At 41.1% G+C, this 13,904-nt stretch overlaps 1 protein-coding gene across 4 annotated transcripts; it reads right to left on the bottom strand.

Annotated features, from left to right (window-relative positions):
• Window positions 1-3,184: 3,184 nt before the first annotated feature.
• RNF6 (ring finger protein 6) lies at window positions 3,185-13,411 on the bottom strand. 4 transcript variants are annotated; one of them, XM_019447926.2, is made up of 5 exons: window positions 13,104-13,411; window positions 12,347-12,429; window positions 10,066-10,276; window positions 8,901-8,996; window positions 3,185-6,028 (listed from the first exon to the last, which is right to left on the bottom strand). In XM_019447926.2, exons 3-5 carry the CDS (start codon window positions 10,256-10,258, stop codon window positions 4,266-4,268), a joined length of 2,052 nt encoding a protein of 683 aa, XP_019303471.2. In that variant the 5' UTR covers window positions 10,259-10,276; window positions 12,347-12,429; window positions 13,104-13,411; the 3' UTR covers window positions 3,185-4,265. The 4 variants fall into 4 exon arrangements, with proteins under 4 accessions (XP_019303471.2, XP_019303472.2, XP_019303473.2 ...); XM_019447927.2 differs by lacking the exon at window positions 13,104-13,411 and adding an exon at window positions 12,885-12,996; XM_019447928.2 differs by lacking the exon at window positions 13,104-13,411 and adding an exon at window positions 12,896-12,953.
• Between the last annotated feature and the right edge of the window lie 493 nt (window positions 13,412-13,904).

Raw genomic sequence — 13,904 nt, 5'->3', positions numbered from 1 at the left:
AAGCCCCTAACCTATTGTACAGAGACCTGTTCAACATTATGGCAGTTCCTGAACCAAGGATTCACATCAAAGTGCTAAGATCAAAACTGTTCACTAGCAACCTCTCAAACCTTCGAGCCCCTGCCACTCACCCCCACCACCAGTATGGAAATTCTCGCTGGTTATCTTTCTGAAAGTGGCCCTCATTCAGGATTAGGCCAGCCAAATTGGCTGACCAAACAACTTAGTCTACATCCAGATAAGAGAGTCAACAAAGAGATGCTTACAAGTCTCCTTATTTCTATCATTCATCCTTCTAAGCTTGCTCAGCAAGATGTGTGTACATTCTATACCAGTAATCAGTGTAATCAGTGACGCTTCTTTCCCCCTTTTTTGTTTGATCTTTATTCCACTTCACTCTATCAGGTAGATAGGAGCCACATTTATCATTTATCCCATAAGCTGGATGGTAAGAAGTCACAATGAATCAAATCCAATCTAATGGAAGAGTGGACACCATCCAGTTCACTATTATGAATCTGAACTCGTAAGAGTGGCTAAATCGTATCACCTCACAGTACAGAAGCTGTAAATGAATTTGTATCGTTTCCCATCGGGGAGAATGTGAAAATGTTTTGCAATTGCACAGAAGACAGTTGGATTCTGGTTATAAATAGGGGCATTTCTGAGGTTAAATGGGTGAGAAGGAAGTGTACATATATACTAGGCAACCAAGAGGTTACACTTTCCAAACAAGACATTAATACAATAGAGGAAAAATACACGTGAAAGCTTTATTTTGGAGAAGATATGGGATTACGCTACTAAAAAAAGGGGGGCGGTTAAGAAAAAGAAAAGTATAGGAGCCAACTCAGACTCTTCAGAGATTTAATGCTCAAAATAAATTAAAAAAAAAAAAAAAAACTTGCTGAAAGTAATTGAAGATCCCTAATTATTCTAAGGGCAGATATGTTCAGGACCTAATACCTCCATAGTCACTGAAAAGAACTCACAACCTGCCTGTAGACATTGAGGAAAACGGTCACCACTGACACTTACAGTCATGTCCTGTGGAACATGGAACATTTGGCGTTCTCGGTGACAGATGGCTTGCTGGGCAATCATCTTCTGTATTAACAGGCACCCCAGCTCTCTGACCTCCAACGTCCCACAGGATTGAGGAAGAGACCCCAGAGGAGCTTGCTGCCACTGCAAAGGGAAGAAGAACTGCCCACGTATGTGGAGTACTATTTCCACACAACGTCTTCCTCCTCTGGCCAGACGTTATTCAGATGGAGAGGTGCAGGAAGATTGGAAATTCACTGGAAGTTCTTGTCCAGGAGTAGTATTTGTGAAAAGACCTCAGACTCAACTTATTAACTACGATCCTTCACACAGGGTCTTCAGGTCCCATCTCTTTTCTGGACCCATCCTCACAATACAGATCCCGCTTTGTAACTTTCGGGAGCAGTCCTCCCGTTGTTTGCGGACCAAGCCTTTCTGCTTTTCCAGAATGCAGTTGAGGGGGAAAAGGACAAGCTTTGGAGGCAAACGGTCCTGTGTGTGACTCTGAACTCTGCTACTCGCTATGGGAAGTGGCCATAACACTTCAAGATCTTGGGAGGCTTAAATTACAAATTCGCGTTAAAAACTGAAAGGAAAATAACCACAGGGCAAATAACAGGTAGTCAAGTACAGGTCAATGCTACTTGAAACTATACACATCTGGGATACAAGAGGGAAAGCAGGTGGGAGGCTGACAGTTTTGAAATACAAGTTTGCAAGGCAGCCACACTATAAAGAATAAGCTCTAAGGACACGACATGGAGCACGATATTCAAATGAAGCGTTTCAAACTATTTGTTCCTTTCTATATTGGAACCATAAGGCATGCAATCATTGCTAAATAGAGGCTATAAATAGATAAAGAGCCTTTGTATTTGTCATCAGCTTTGTTTACTGGGAAATGAATGAAAATATTACAGAAAACACTCCTTTGTTCCCGACTAGGATACCAATTTACAAAACACATGAAGCCTGCTGCTTAGCGGGAATTTTCCATAAACTGTACCATGTAGTTCTATCTCAAATGCCGATTTGGGGTCCCTTCAATGCTGGTCCTAACCATGTCTTGCAAAGGACCAAGTCAAAGAATCAACGTGCTTGTATTTTTTCCTTTATCCCTACTTTTTTTTCATTTCCCCCTTTCTTTGTTCTCCTCTTGATTTTCCTAACTGATCAAGCCAGGGAAGGTAGAACTTCCTGAAGAATATTCCACATGAGCAAAAAATGCTGGATTTAGTCTCTGGTCATACTGGGAACAAACGGTATCACTGAAACGAGGGAGAGGTGCATATTTAAGATAAATGTCTACATTGGCATAGCTTGAAACACCTCTCTCTCTTCTATTCGGGTGATTTTCCATCTGTGAATATATCGCTCTCCCACTTCATACTGAACAAGAAACCAAATAATGTCCTTTTTTCCCAACATTTTTATTCTCTTCTCTCTCTTTCCAGTTTCACTGCCATCGCGCTAGGTTAGCTAGTAACTGAGGATGATGATAACCGATGATAAAAATGACCACAGTGGTTCCTTTATTAAGGTTTTTTTGCTTCCCCCCTCTCTCTACTCCACTGTTATGAACACTACACCACACCAATTTTCCTGAAACATGAAAAATGATCTTACCATTCGCCACTAAATTCACCAAGAGACACCAAAAGTTTGTAAGGTGAAGTAAAATTCCTTAGTCTGGCATTTAAAGCATTCAAACCTCCCAGCCCCATGATTGACCTACATAAACCATTTACTCCAAACGAAGTCATGACTCTTACTAAAAGCTTTCCCTCCAGGTGTTAAATGCACTCCCTGAAAACTCCTGTGTATGCATCTTACCTGATGAATATAGTTACTTAATCAGAAGGAAAAACAATCTTGAGATACACGTAAATCTTCCCGAATCTGGTCCTGAGGAATTTGTTCTTGTGGTTTTCCCCAAGCAGTATCACCACAGGAAAACTGTGTCATATATTCATTTAATTCAGTAACTCATTAAATGTTCTCTTCCTGTGAAGATAGGGACTCTGTCCTCAGCTGAATCCTCAGCACCTGTAACACTGTCTGACACCTTGTAGGTGTGAAATTTTTCTTTTTTTGAAAAATAAATCACAGGGAACCAAGAGAAAAGAAGTTCACATACAGCTTTGTTTTAATATTTATTGGTAGAAATAGATCTTCAATGCATACTTCGTGTTCATATAAATTCCACATTCTCTTAAGGGTTTTTTTGTTTTGTATTATTTGGAGTTTTTGGCCTCCAAGTAAACTTAACACATTATCTATGCATTTGATTCTTCATAGACATTTTTTTTTTTTAGATTTTAAAAGTAAATTTGAGAAACCATGCATATCTGTATACCTTACTTAATATAATCCAAAGAATTGTTTGCACATTCAAACAAGTCACAAAAAGGCCGAACTCAAGTTAAATAATCTATATGTACTAAAATGTCCATGTTCCATTTCTGAGTAAAGAAATACTTGTTCAGTATTACATATTGCTTGCTGTCTAGTAAGATTGTCAGAGACGCTTCAGTAAATTATCTCTATTTTTAAATATCTACTTCCTCCCAGAGATGATCCTGTAAATGTTACACATTGTGCCATATGCAGTAATAGCCCAAAAGCTTAAATAAGAACCAAACTGGTAGTTTTTAGACGGAATATTTTACCCTTAAAATTATATATCTATATATACATATATGGTATGCTGCATATTAAATTTAACATTTCAAGTAACTTAAATATATAGAGCAAACATTCAGCCAAACACTCTCTCATGAAAAGATATTGTCCTTACAATAAAAAGTTAACGAAAGGCTTATTTAGACACCATTGTCTGGACATGGCACTAAGCCTATGGAAGTTGAAAGTCCACATAAAGTCTGCTGTGCGATTAAGAAAAGGAAGATTGATTGTTAACCTACTGAATTGTGCAGATACAAAAGTGCTTAGCATGACGAAATTACCAAAATAAGAACATTTTAAAGATTATTTGGTTCTAGCAATATTGACTATTCTGTACTTGTCGATAATTTAACATTTGCCATTTTAAGTTTCATATAAATTTTCTTTTTAACAAGTTAAAAAAGCACACAAAAAATAGTGCAAACTATAATAATCTGTTCTTTTTCATCCTGGTTAGCTCATCACAAAGGATTCAACAAAAGGGTGCTTAAATACTCAGCTCTACTAAAATGTACTATTTGAACAGACCCAACGCTTCACCCATTGTTTGCTATGCTGGACCCTAGAACAGGCTGCCGACAGATGGGGCAAGTGCAATTCTCTGAGAGCCAGCGGTCAATACAATGAATGTGAAATTCGTGCATGCAAGGTAATTGCCTGAGCTTGTTTCCAGTCACATAGTCACTGATGCAAACACTACAGATTTTGCCTAGGTCACTATCGATACTGCTATGCTCATAGTTCCGGGTGGAAAGATTGTCAATCTGCTCTTTGGTTAAACCACGTATGTGATCCTCGTCATCACCTTCATTTAGTAAAAAGAAGTGAGCAAGGCGAAGGATAGGTAGTGTTCCAGTTTCAACTAAGTTATTTGAATTTCGCGACTGCCGGCCACCTCTGCTATCACTGTTTCGGGCGGGAGGCCGGGGAGTCTCGTTTTCACCACGCATTTCAGAGCTGTCTTCTCGGGCCCGCCTGTTTTGAGAGGAACCTTCACTGTGCTGGCTGATGTCATTAACTGCACCTACGGTGCTCGGATCTGAGTGCCTCTCTGGTAAATGCTGACCATGTCTCGGAACCTCTGACTCAGATTCGGCCTCCATTAAAGAACTCAATTCTCCAAATCCAGTCATGATCTGCCTTAAAATGGACCGAAGAGCCACTGATGACGGTTCCACAAGCTCATTCTCAGAAATCCTCCGCAGAGGAACTGTGATAGTGCTAACATAGGTTTGAACACCTGACCGCTCTAAACGAGAAATAGTTCGGCGAAAGCCCCCACTATTGCTTTCGATAGTGACTGTATTTTCCGCTAGCCCTACCCTAGATCGAGTTCTACTTGCAATACTATCCCGATCTCTGTTTTCTCCAGGACGAATCCTTCTCACTTGGAGGTCCAGTGTGATTGTTGGATGTCGTCGTGTAGCAGTTGAAGATCTGCTAGATTCTTCTCCTTCCTCTACTGTTATTCTTGACACAAGTCTTGAGTTAGAGAATGGAGCATAGGCAGTACCTCTACGTTCCCTATCCTGCTCTAAAAAGACACGCGTTATACCTCTCCTCCTAACAGACCTTCTGACGTTTTGCTGTAAAGGTCTACTTTCTCTCTGTGAGTTACGATAAACAGTGCCACTTTGTCTCTGAATTGGTGAGCGGCTTCGACTACTGAAAGCAGACCGTAATCTTATTGGCTCTAATCTTTGGTTTGTATTCCTCACTGTAACATTAGTTCTAGCCCCATTTTCCCAAACATGTGCTGCTCCAAACCGCTGCCCCTCCCTCTGCCTGAGTTCACTACCACCCAACTGGTTTGCGTGACTACCGAAATCAGCACGCGGAGCTCTCGTTCTAGGAATGCCAACTGCTCCCCCAATGCCATTTCTTAATCTTCCCAATGTTGAGAAAGATCCTTCTGCTGAATTCTGCCCCCTTGAACCGAGCCTAGTCCTTGGGATGTTGGAGCTACTACCACTGTGATTCATGGAGGTTTGGCTTCGCGTTCGCCTAGCCACAGGACTGGCTGACCTCTGTTGCCTATTTGTAGTATGATCCCTGCTAAAATCTGAAAGTGGAATGCCTGTCTGATCTTCGCCATGAATTTCAATTTCTCTATTCTCATGATTTATATGGATTTCCAGACTAAACCGAAACTCTCCACTGTTTGGGTTTGTTCGACTCACAGCTCTCCAAGTTTGGTTCCCATTTTGTCCACTTCGAGTTGCGTTTCCCGTGCGTCGAAACGTGTTCAACCATTCTAGCAGAGAATCTTCGTTTGAACTTTCTCTAGGGACTTCTGAGTCTGGAAAGCAAAGCAAATCAACTTAAGATCAATTCCTAAAATCTATCTTTAGACTTTTATTAAAGCTTACGAGATAAATTTTTTATTAAATTCAATAATATTTAAGAACATCTATGCATTTTAGTGAATGAAAATGGCAAAAAGTTGGAATTTCTAAAAGAAAAGTATATACTATATGCATAGTATAATACATTCTGATGTATTATAAAACTATAAATACTGTTTATGCAAAGCTCTGAAGAAATCCTCATTCTTACTTTCTCTATGCCCATTACTGGCAAAATATTAAGGCAAATGAGGAGGCGCCTGGATGGCTCGGTCAGTTAAGTGCTTGACTCTTGATTTCAGCTAAGGTCATGATCTCACCATTCGTGAGTTCAAGCCCTGTGTCAGGCTCTGTGCTGACAGCACGGAGCCTGCTTGGGATTCTCTGTCTCCCTCTTTCTTGGCCCTTCCACCTGCCTGCATACTCAATCTCTCCCAAAGATAAATAAATATTTAAAAAAACTAAAGCAGATGAGAAATACAGCCAATACTAAAACAGTACATTTAAATTGCTTTAGCCATATGGTAAAATCAGTAAAATATAGTGGCAAAACTTATATATACTTCATTGTGAATGGGATTCTTCTGGTAAAGGGAAGTCAACATTTTACAGCTAGAGGTATTTTCATGACCTCAGGAATTTTATCCTATTTCTCAGGAACTGCCAAAAATGTACACTTTAAGAAATGTGCCTTTCTGAATACATATTAGCACTACATTATGTCTTTATGTGAAGCTGGGAAACTTTAGGCATGCTACCTAAGTTCTCTAGGACTGTACCCTTATTTGTAACTTGGAGATAATAAAAGTATAAATGTCATAGGATTATCATGAGAATAAAATACTGGATATAAAATGATTAGTACAATACCTGGCATATAGGAAGCATTTAATAAAGGTTAGCCATTATGAATATTTTCTGTTCATTTAGAATGTAAGCTCCAGGAAGATGAAGAGTTTTATCTTGTCTTATTTACTGTTAAATCCCCACCTCTACAACAGTATCTGGTACAAATCAGACTCTCTCAATTAATGTTGAATGAATCAATTTAGAAAAAATGAGCCCCTGATAAACTTCCATAACACTGCTACTACGGGAAGCTTAAGTTTTCCATTTTTAACCAGTGGATTATATAAAGGGAAAAAGTCAATGAAAATCATTCTAATGCACATGAACTATACAGACTTTAACCTTTAAGTTTATTCTACACAAAAATGGCCGTTAAATGAGATGGCTTTGATTTCGTTTCAATCTCTTATAAAAATTTCTTGTAAAAACCATTTTTAAATATTAAAGTTAAAGCTATTAATCAACTGCTGGTGTCAATAAAATAAACCACCTTTAGCCATATCTAAAAGATACAAGCTATTTTATATGCGGTAAGTACATTTTCCATTAAAACATAGTAAAAGGACCAGCATTACCAGCTATAGCAATATGGTGTAACTTCCATATCTACATATACAGAAAAAAAAAGGAAATCCAATTTCCATTTTAATTTGGAAAGAGACAGGAGTAAAAGGCAGATAAAAAACATGCTAAAGGCAACTTCCATCTTCAGTTACTAGAACGTATGATGATGGTGTGCGTAAAAGAGTTCACTAATAATCTAATGAAACCTGTCCTGCCCTACTCCTTTTACAAATGCACTGTAATGGTCACGTGAACAGCCTGGCCATTGGGTGCAGCCATGTGACTAAGTTCTCATCAGAGGAATAGGAGTGAAAGTGATAGATCTCACTTTCGGACTGGTGCCTGGACCTCTTTCTGGAACCTAGACCTGCCAGCTAGAACCTAGAGGTGGTTGTGACTTAGCTGGATCATGTACACAATATCCTGGAGCAGCAACGTCCAATGAAACTTTTAATATGCAAATATGAAAATATGCAGCAGTGGAAATTTCTACGTCTGTCCTGTCCAATACAGAAGTCACTAACCATATGTGACTACCGAGCACTTCAATGTGGCTAACAGGAGTGAAAAGCTGAATTTTAAATGTTATTTAATTTTACTTAAGTTTAAATGGTCACATAGGACTAATAGCTCCTGTACTGGATGGTACAGTGATAGAACTACTCTGCTGGCTGGGTTCCAAGAGGATTCATGGAGTAAAGCTTGCCTATCTCCCCTGGACTGTTAACAGGAAAAGAAACTTGTATCTCACTGAGCCGTTGCATTTTTGAGTTTTTAATCGTCTTTGCTCTAATACAATAGTCTTAATATGTGAAATGACTTAAAAAAAAAAAAAAAAGTGAAACTACCAATAATGAATACCTCTGGGGAAGGAAGTAGAACTGGTAAGAGGTACATTGAGTTGGCTTTACTTTTAATTCTATACACTTCTGTTTAGTTTGAAATTTTTTTCACTTTATTTTTTATAAGAACTTTTTATGACTTAGTGTTTGTTCGGTAACATGACAAACACAAAAATAATAAAACTAACAATAAAGACATGTTTTCTCAATCTTTCTGTATTGCTCTGTAGAAAATTTTAGAAGCGAAGTTTAGTTACATTACTTTAAAAGAAGTAGTGTGTGCATTCTAAGATTAAAAAGAATTATGCTGGTAATTAACTTCATTGTACACTATCTCACATACATGAGCTCCCCAAGGGCAATCCGTGTGTGTAAAGGGTCTTTGTATTCAACCCCTGTCCTATACTGCCTAACTAGGGTGCTTTGCACATGATGGGTAAATACTATCTGAATGAGTACCACATTGAAACTGGAAAACATTAAAAACAAAAGTACTGTCCAAGATCCAGTAAGTTCATGTCTGCCACTGCTCTAATTAAACCTGTTCCTAATGGAAAGGAATCCACAGTACCTCTGGTATCTGTCCCACTTCTCAAGTCAGGCTGAGATGCTCTTTGTTCCTTGACTCCATCCAATCGCTGCTGTAGTTCTTCTGATGTTATTTCTCCTAAAAACAATAAAAAATTGCTCAGTGAAACTAAATACCTTAAATGATTGTTTTAGGAGAGCTCGTGAAGGTTAAGACTAATAATCTTTAGCGATCTGCAGAAGACATTCTATTATTTTCATGGTCTGTTACATTGATAGACAGTTAAAAATATTTAATTGATGCAAGTATACATCATTTTGGTTGTGTTTTATTAAAATAAAAATAGGGTTTAATTTGAATACTCTTTTAAAAATCCTCTCAGTTGATACACTTAGGAATCTAGAAACCCTAATTCGTAGATTTGTATTAGAGTTAAAAGAAATTTAAAAGGAAGTATTTCTAGGAAAAACTCTGAATCTTTATCTGCTTGAATGTTACCTCAACAGGTCATTATATCAGTCATCAATATACAGTGCGCAAATATGCAATATACAAATATATCGTGTGCAAACATACAAGTTTCAATTAGTTCATTTCTGAAATAAATTTGTAAAAAACTTATGGAACACACTAGACTTTTGAAGCATTATTAATTCAGCTAAGTAAATAAATAAATTATAACACCTCAAATTAGTTGTTTTTTTTTTTTAATGTTCATTTATTTTTGAGAGAGAGAGACAGAGACCAAGCGGGGGAGGGGCAGAGAGAGAGGGAGACACAGAATCGGAAGCAGGCTCCAGGCTCTGAGTTGTCAGCACAGAGCCCGACACGGGGCTCGAACTCACAGACCACGAGATTGTTACCTGAGCCAAAGTTGGACACTCAACCAACTGTGCTACCCAGGCGCCCCAGAACTGGGTTTTAAAAAATATCTAATTTACAACTATTACTTAAAAGAGAAACAGGGCCGTATATGTAAAAAATTGACACTATTATGTACATTTGTGAGCTCCATGTCTAAGATTCATACTTATCAAAAAGAGAAGCCAGTGATTTTCTATTTTGTCATATTACAAGGGTCTTAAATTCACAAAAATAGTGCCTTATATTTTGGGAGAGGGAAGAAGGGGGGAAAAAACCCTCCTTATTTTGAAACTCCTCCTTACTATAATAAAAAAAGGTGTCTCCTCTTTTACCCATATCTTACCAGGGGTGCCTAGAAGATTGTGGTCTCTCATTAGCCTGTAATCTTCATCATTGAGTTCGTTAATAAACTGATAATAGGCTTCTTCTCTGTGGAGGCGCTCTTGCTGCCATCTTCTCTCACTTTCACGACGATCATGGGCTTGAGATGAGGCTTCTTCACTACCATCGTCCGATCTCGATCTAGACGGATTCATACTGAGATTCCTGGCTTTCTGTTCAAACAAGATGTACAAGATCCAGGCTGTTAGTCATGGACCACACAGAGCTTCGTGTTTTTGACTTACGGTCTCTTTACTTTCAGTTTAAATTTCGTCCTCTGCTCATATATTCCATATGCCAAATCTTGCAGTGAAGAACTCACACATGAAACGAAAAGCAGCTTCTAGGAGACAGAACACAACTGGACCTACTTCTTTGCTTGAAGCCACTACTTAAAGCAGACTGGATTTGGTTTTACCACGCATTTCTCATAGCTGAATACCAAAGTGCTCCTCTCATTTTTCTGCCTCCTTCACTCTCTGATAAAGTTGATCTAAAACCCTCACTGACAGTTCGAATATCTGGGTACTTCATGTTAGCATACAAAATACAAGCTGAATTATGCACTTTATGCATGATTTTAAATTGTTTTTTACTTCATAAGCACAGAGCTATTGGGAGGCTATCGTCTACCTTTATTTCCAGCAAAGGTATTCTCCCCCAAATAAAACTCACATATGTAATATTACCCTCCGTTGCACTTTCTTAGGTAAAAATAATTTGGCCTACTGTATCTACTGAACAGACTTGGCAGCTGGTCTCTTAAACCTAACGGGAAATGCCACACGCTTGCTCGGAGGACTGTGAATGTGTATAAGGGCACCCTGTGCCTCCCCCATAGCAAAGCTCATCCTCAGGCCTGGTTAGTCCCAGAGGTTTCTGAGTGCCCGTGAAACTTCCTGACCTTGCCTAGGCAAATCCTATTTTTTTTTTTTTTTATTATACTCAAGTGTCATTCCTTAGAGGCTTACTTTTGCACAGAAAAGAAACCAGTGAGGAAAACTACTTGTTTCACAAATATCTTAGAATTTCTTACACGCATCTATTTAGCAAGTCAACGGCTCTCACCTGGGAAGGCACATCAAACTCACTTGAGGAAATTCTTAAAAATAAAGATGCCCTAGGGGCGCCTGGGTGGCTCAGTCGGTTAAGCGACCGACTTCAACTCAGGTCATGACCTCATGGTCCGTGAGTTCGAGCCCCGCGTCGGGCTCTGTGCTAACAGCTCAGAGCCTGGAGCCTGTTTCAATTCTGTGTCTCCCTCTCTCTGACCCTCCCCGGTTCATGCTCTGTCTCTCTCTGTGTCAAAAATAAATAAACGTTGAAAAAAAAAAAAAAAAAAAAAAGATGCCCTAGATCTCATCTCGAAGCCCAGATCAGAAGTTTCCAAGGTAGGGCCCAGGTCTACCTTTAAAAGCTAATTTGGGCGTGCTGTGGAAGGAAAGAAACTATTCCTTGACAATTTCTAGATGTCAATAAAGGGTGTGTGTGATTACAGCACATGACATAATGGAGGCTGGAGGATCAAATAACTAGGTGACCAGAGAAGCAACGGCCGCGCCTCTGACTCAGTGTTTAATAAGCAAACTACTTTAAATACAAAGTAAATTAGTCTACAAGTCTGAACTACGTGTGAGTAAGCAAGTATCCAGTTTCATGTACATGCTAACATTAAGTTCCAAATTTGGGGATTTTATTACAGTGACTGTTATGTCCTTTTTTTAAAAGAAAGATCGAATGACACTACCCAATCAAAAGCAAATTAACGTTACTAAAAACCCAAGGTTTGTTTCCATTTTCAGAATAATCAGGACAAGGCCATCATTAGCAAAGAGCACGTGCGCTAGGGAGAGCAGTAATAAAATTTTTGTACCAAACATTTAAAAAATTTGAAACCCATCATAAAAACCAAGCTACCCTGATAATCACTCAAAACTTTAAGAGCTTCTCGGGGCGCCTGGGTGGCGCAGTCGGTTAAGCGTCCGACTTCAGCCAGGTCACGATCTCGCGGTCCGTGAGTTCGAGCCCCGCGTCGGGCTCTGGGCTGACGGCTCGGAGCCTGGAGCCTGTTTCCGATTCTGTGTCTCCTTCTCTCTCTGCCCCTCCCCCGTTCATGCTCTGTCTCTCTCTCTGTCCCAAAAATAAATAAAAAACGTTGAAAAAAAAAAAACACAAAACTTTAAGAGCTTCTTCTCGCAGGTAATTTTCTTGTACGATTAACCGCAACTAAACAAAGCGAATACCTTATTTTCCTTTCAACATGCTTTCAATGCACGCAGTGGTGTCCATCCTTCCATTGCTTGTGCTTTTTTGGAGCGCTGCCCATCTGGAGCAATAGGAGAGAACTGAATCATTCAATAAATGGTCTCTTTGAAGGACGGGAATGGCTAACAAAGTCAAAGCTCTGCTGCAAAGTCAAAGCAAAACCTTCAGTGGACCCTTAGACGCTCGCCTAGAAAATCAGATCCCCCAAACAATTAGGTCATTAAAACCCCCCGCTAGGCCCTTGTCTCTCCCGCAACAGAAACTAGGCCTTCCCTCCTACACGGCCACAGCTCCTGGGATCACAACTCCCCTCTCAAAGGCCTTCCTTCCCACCCTGCTCCCATTCAGATGTTACCAGGGTCAGGTGTCTTCAGTTTACTTCTGAGCCTTCACTTTCTTGCCACCCCCCGCCCTCCGTCCCGCTACTGGTTCCTTTCCTGGCCGTTGCGACGCAAGCTCGCGCCGGGGTACGGTTCGCAGTACAGTAAACAAACTGGGCTCAGGGGCCCAACCAACCTCTTCCCCACCGAGCCTTAAGGAACGCTTCCCTTAGCGACCTGGATTCCCACAGGGAGGCAGGTGACAGACGGTGCATCTGAGCCAATCACCAGTTAGGGGAGGGCATTGAGAGAGCAGTTAACCAATCGGAGGAGAGACGGGGGCCAAGGGGGGGGCTTGCTTTCCTGAGCGTCTCCCGGAAGTAGTGGCCGACCCGGAGCCTTTCCCCGAGCTCACCTCGCCAGAAGCTGGGCAGTCCTCCTGCCCTGAGGAAAGTTCGCGGCGGGCGGCGCTCCTCTCGGGTCCTGGAAGGTTGTGACCGACGGGCGTGGGCGAGAGGGGCTTGTCTCCGGAGGCCGCTGCGCCCTCTAATCGTCTACTGAAGGGAGAAGTCGGAAGCCCGTGCAGCAGCTCGGGGTCGTCCAGATGACGGGGAGGCTCTAGAGGAGGGACACAGGCCCTGGCCCTTCTTTCCCCGCTGCCAGGTCCCTCCTCGGACACGCGCAGACGCTGCCCCGCCGGCTGGACGCTCGCTGGTGCGACTGGAAATTGTGTCCGGCGGGATCTAGGATGCTAGCGTTCCGCGCGTTCCGCCCGGTCAGGGCTCGCGGCCGGGACTGGTTGTCCCAGGGCCTCCTTCTAGAGTCCAAGTACTGGGCCGCTCAGCGCTCCTGCAGCCTTATAGTCCCAGGGACACATCCTGATTTCCACCCTTGGGAAGTAGTAGCACCTACTCTGCGCCCTGTTGTGGCTCGTTTAAGGAGCCTGGCTACAGATTGCAACCCAGCAGTCTGTTCTTGTCCCTTTACTGCCCCGGTAGCACGTAACTAATCAGCCAGGCTCTTCTCTTTATTGCTCACTGGCACCTGGAAACTACCAACCCCGATCATTCTAAAGTGCTTTTATCTGTGTTTCTTCACTTTCCTGCCAGGAATGCACTTGGAAACTCCCTGCATTCATGTCTCTAGCTTTAATGCTGAGATGTGACACTTACCCAAACTCACTTCACCGTTAATTAAGCCCTTGACTGGGACTCTG

The sequence above is a fragment of the Panthera pardus genome, unplaced genomic scaffold (genome assembly GCF_024362965.1).
Source record: "Panthera pardus isolate Hobbes unplaced genomic scaffold, ASM2436296v1 HiC_scaffold_1, whole genome shotgun sequence".
Taxonomy (NCBI): Eukaryota; Metazoa; Chordata; class Mammalia; order Carnivora; family Felidae; genus Panthera; species Panthera pardus.
This window is presented reverse-complemented; position numbering and strand designations above follow the sequence as displayed.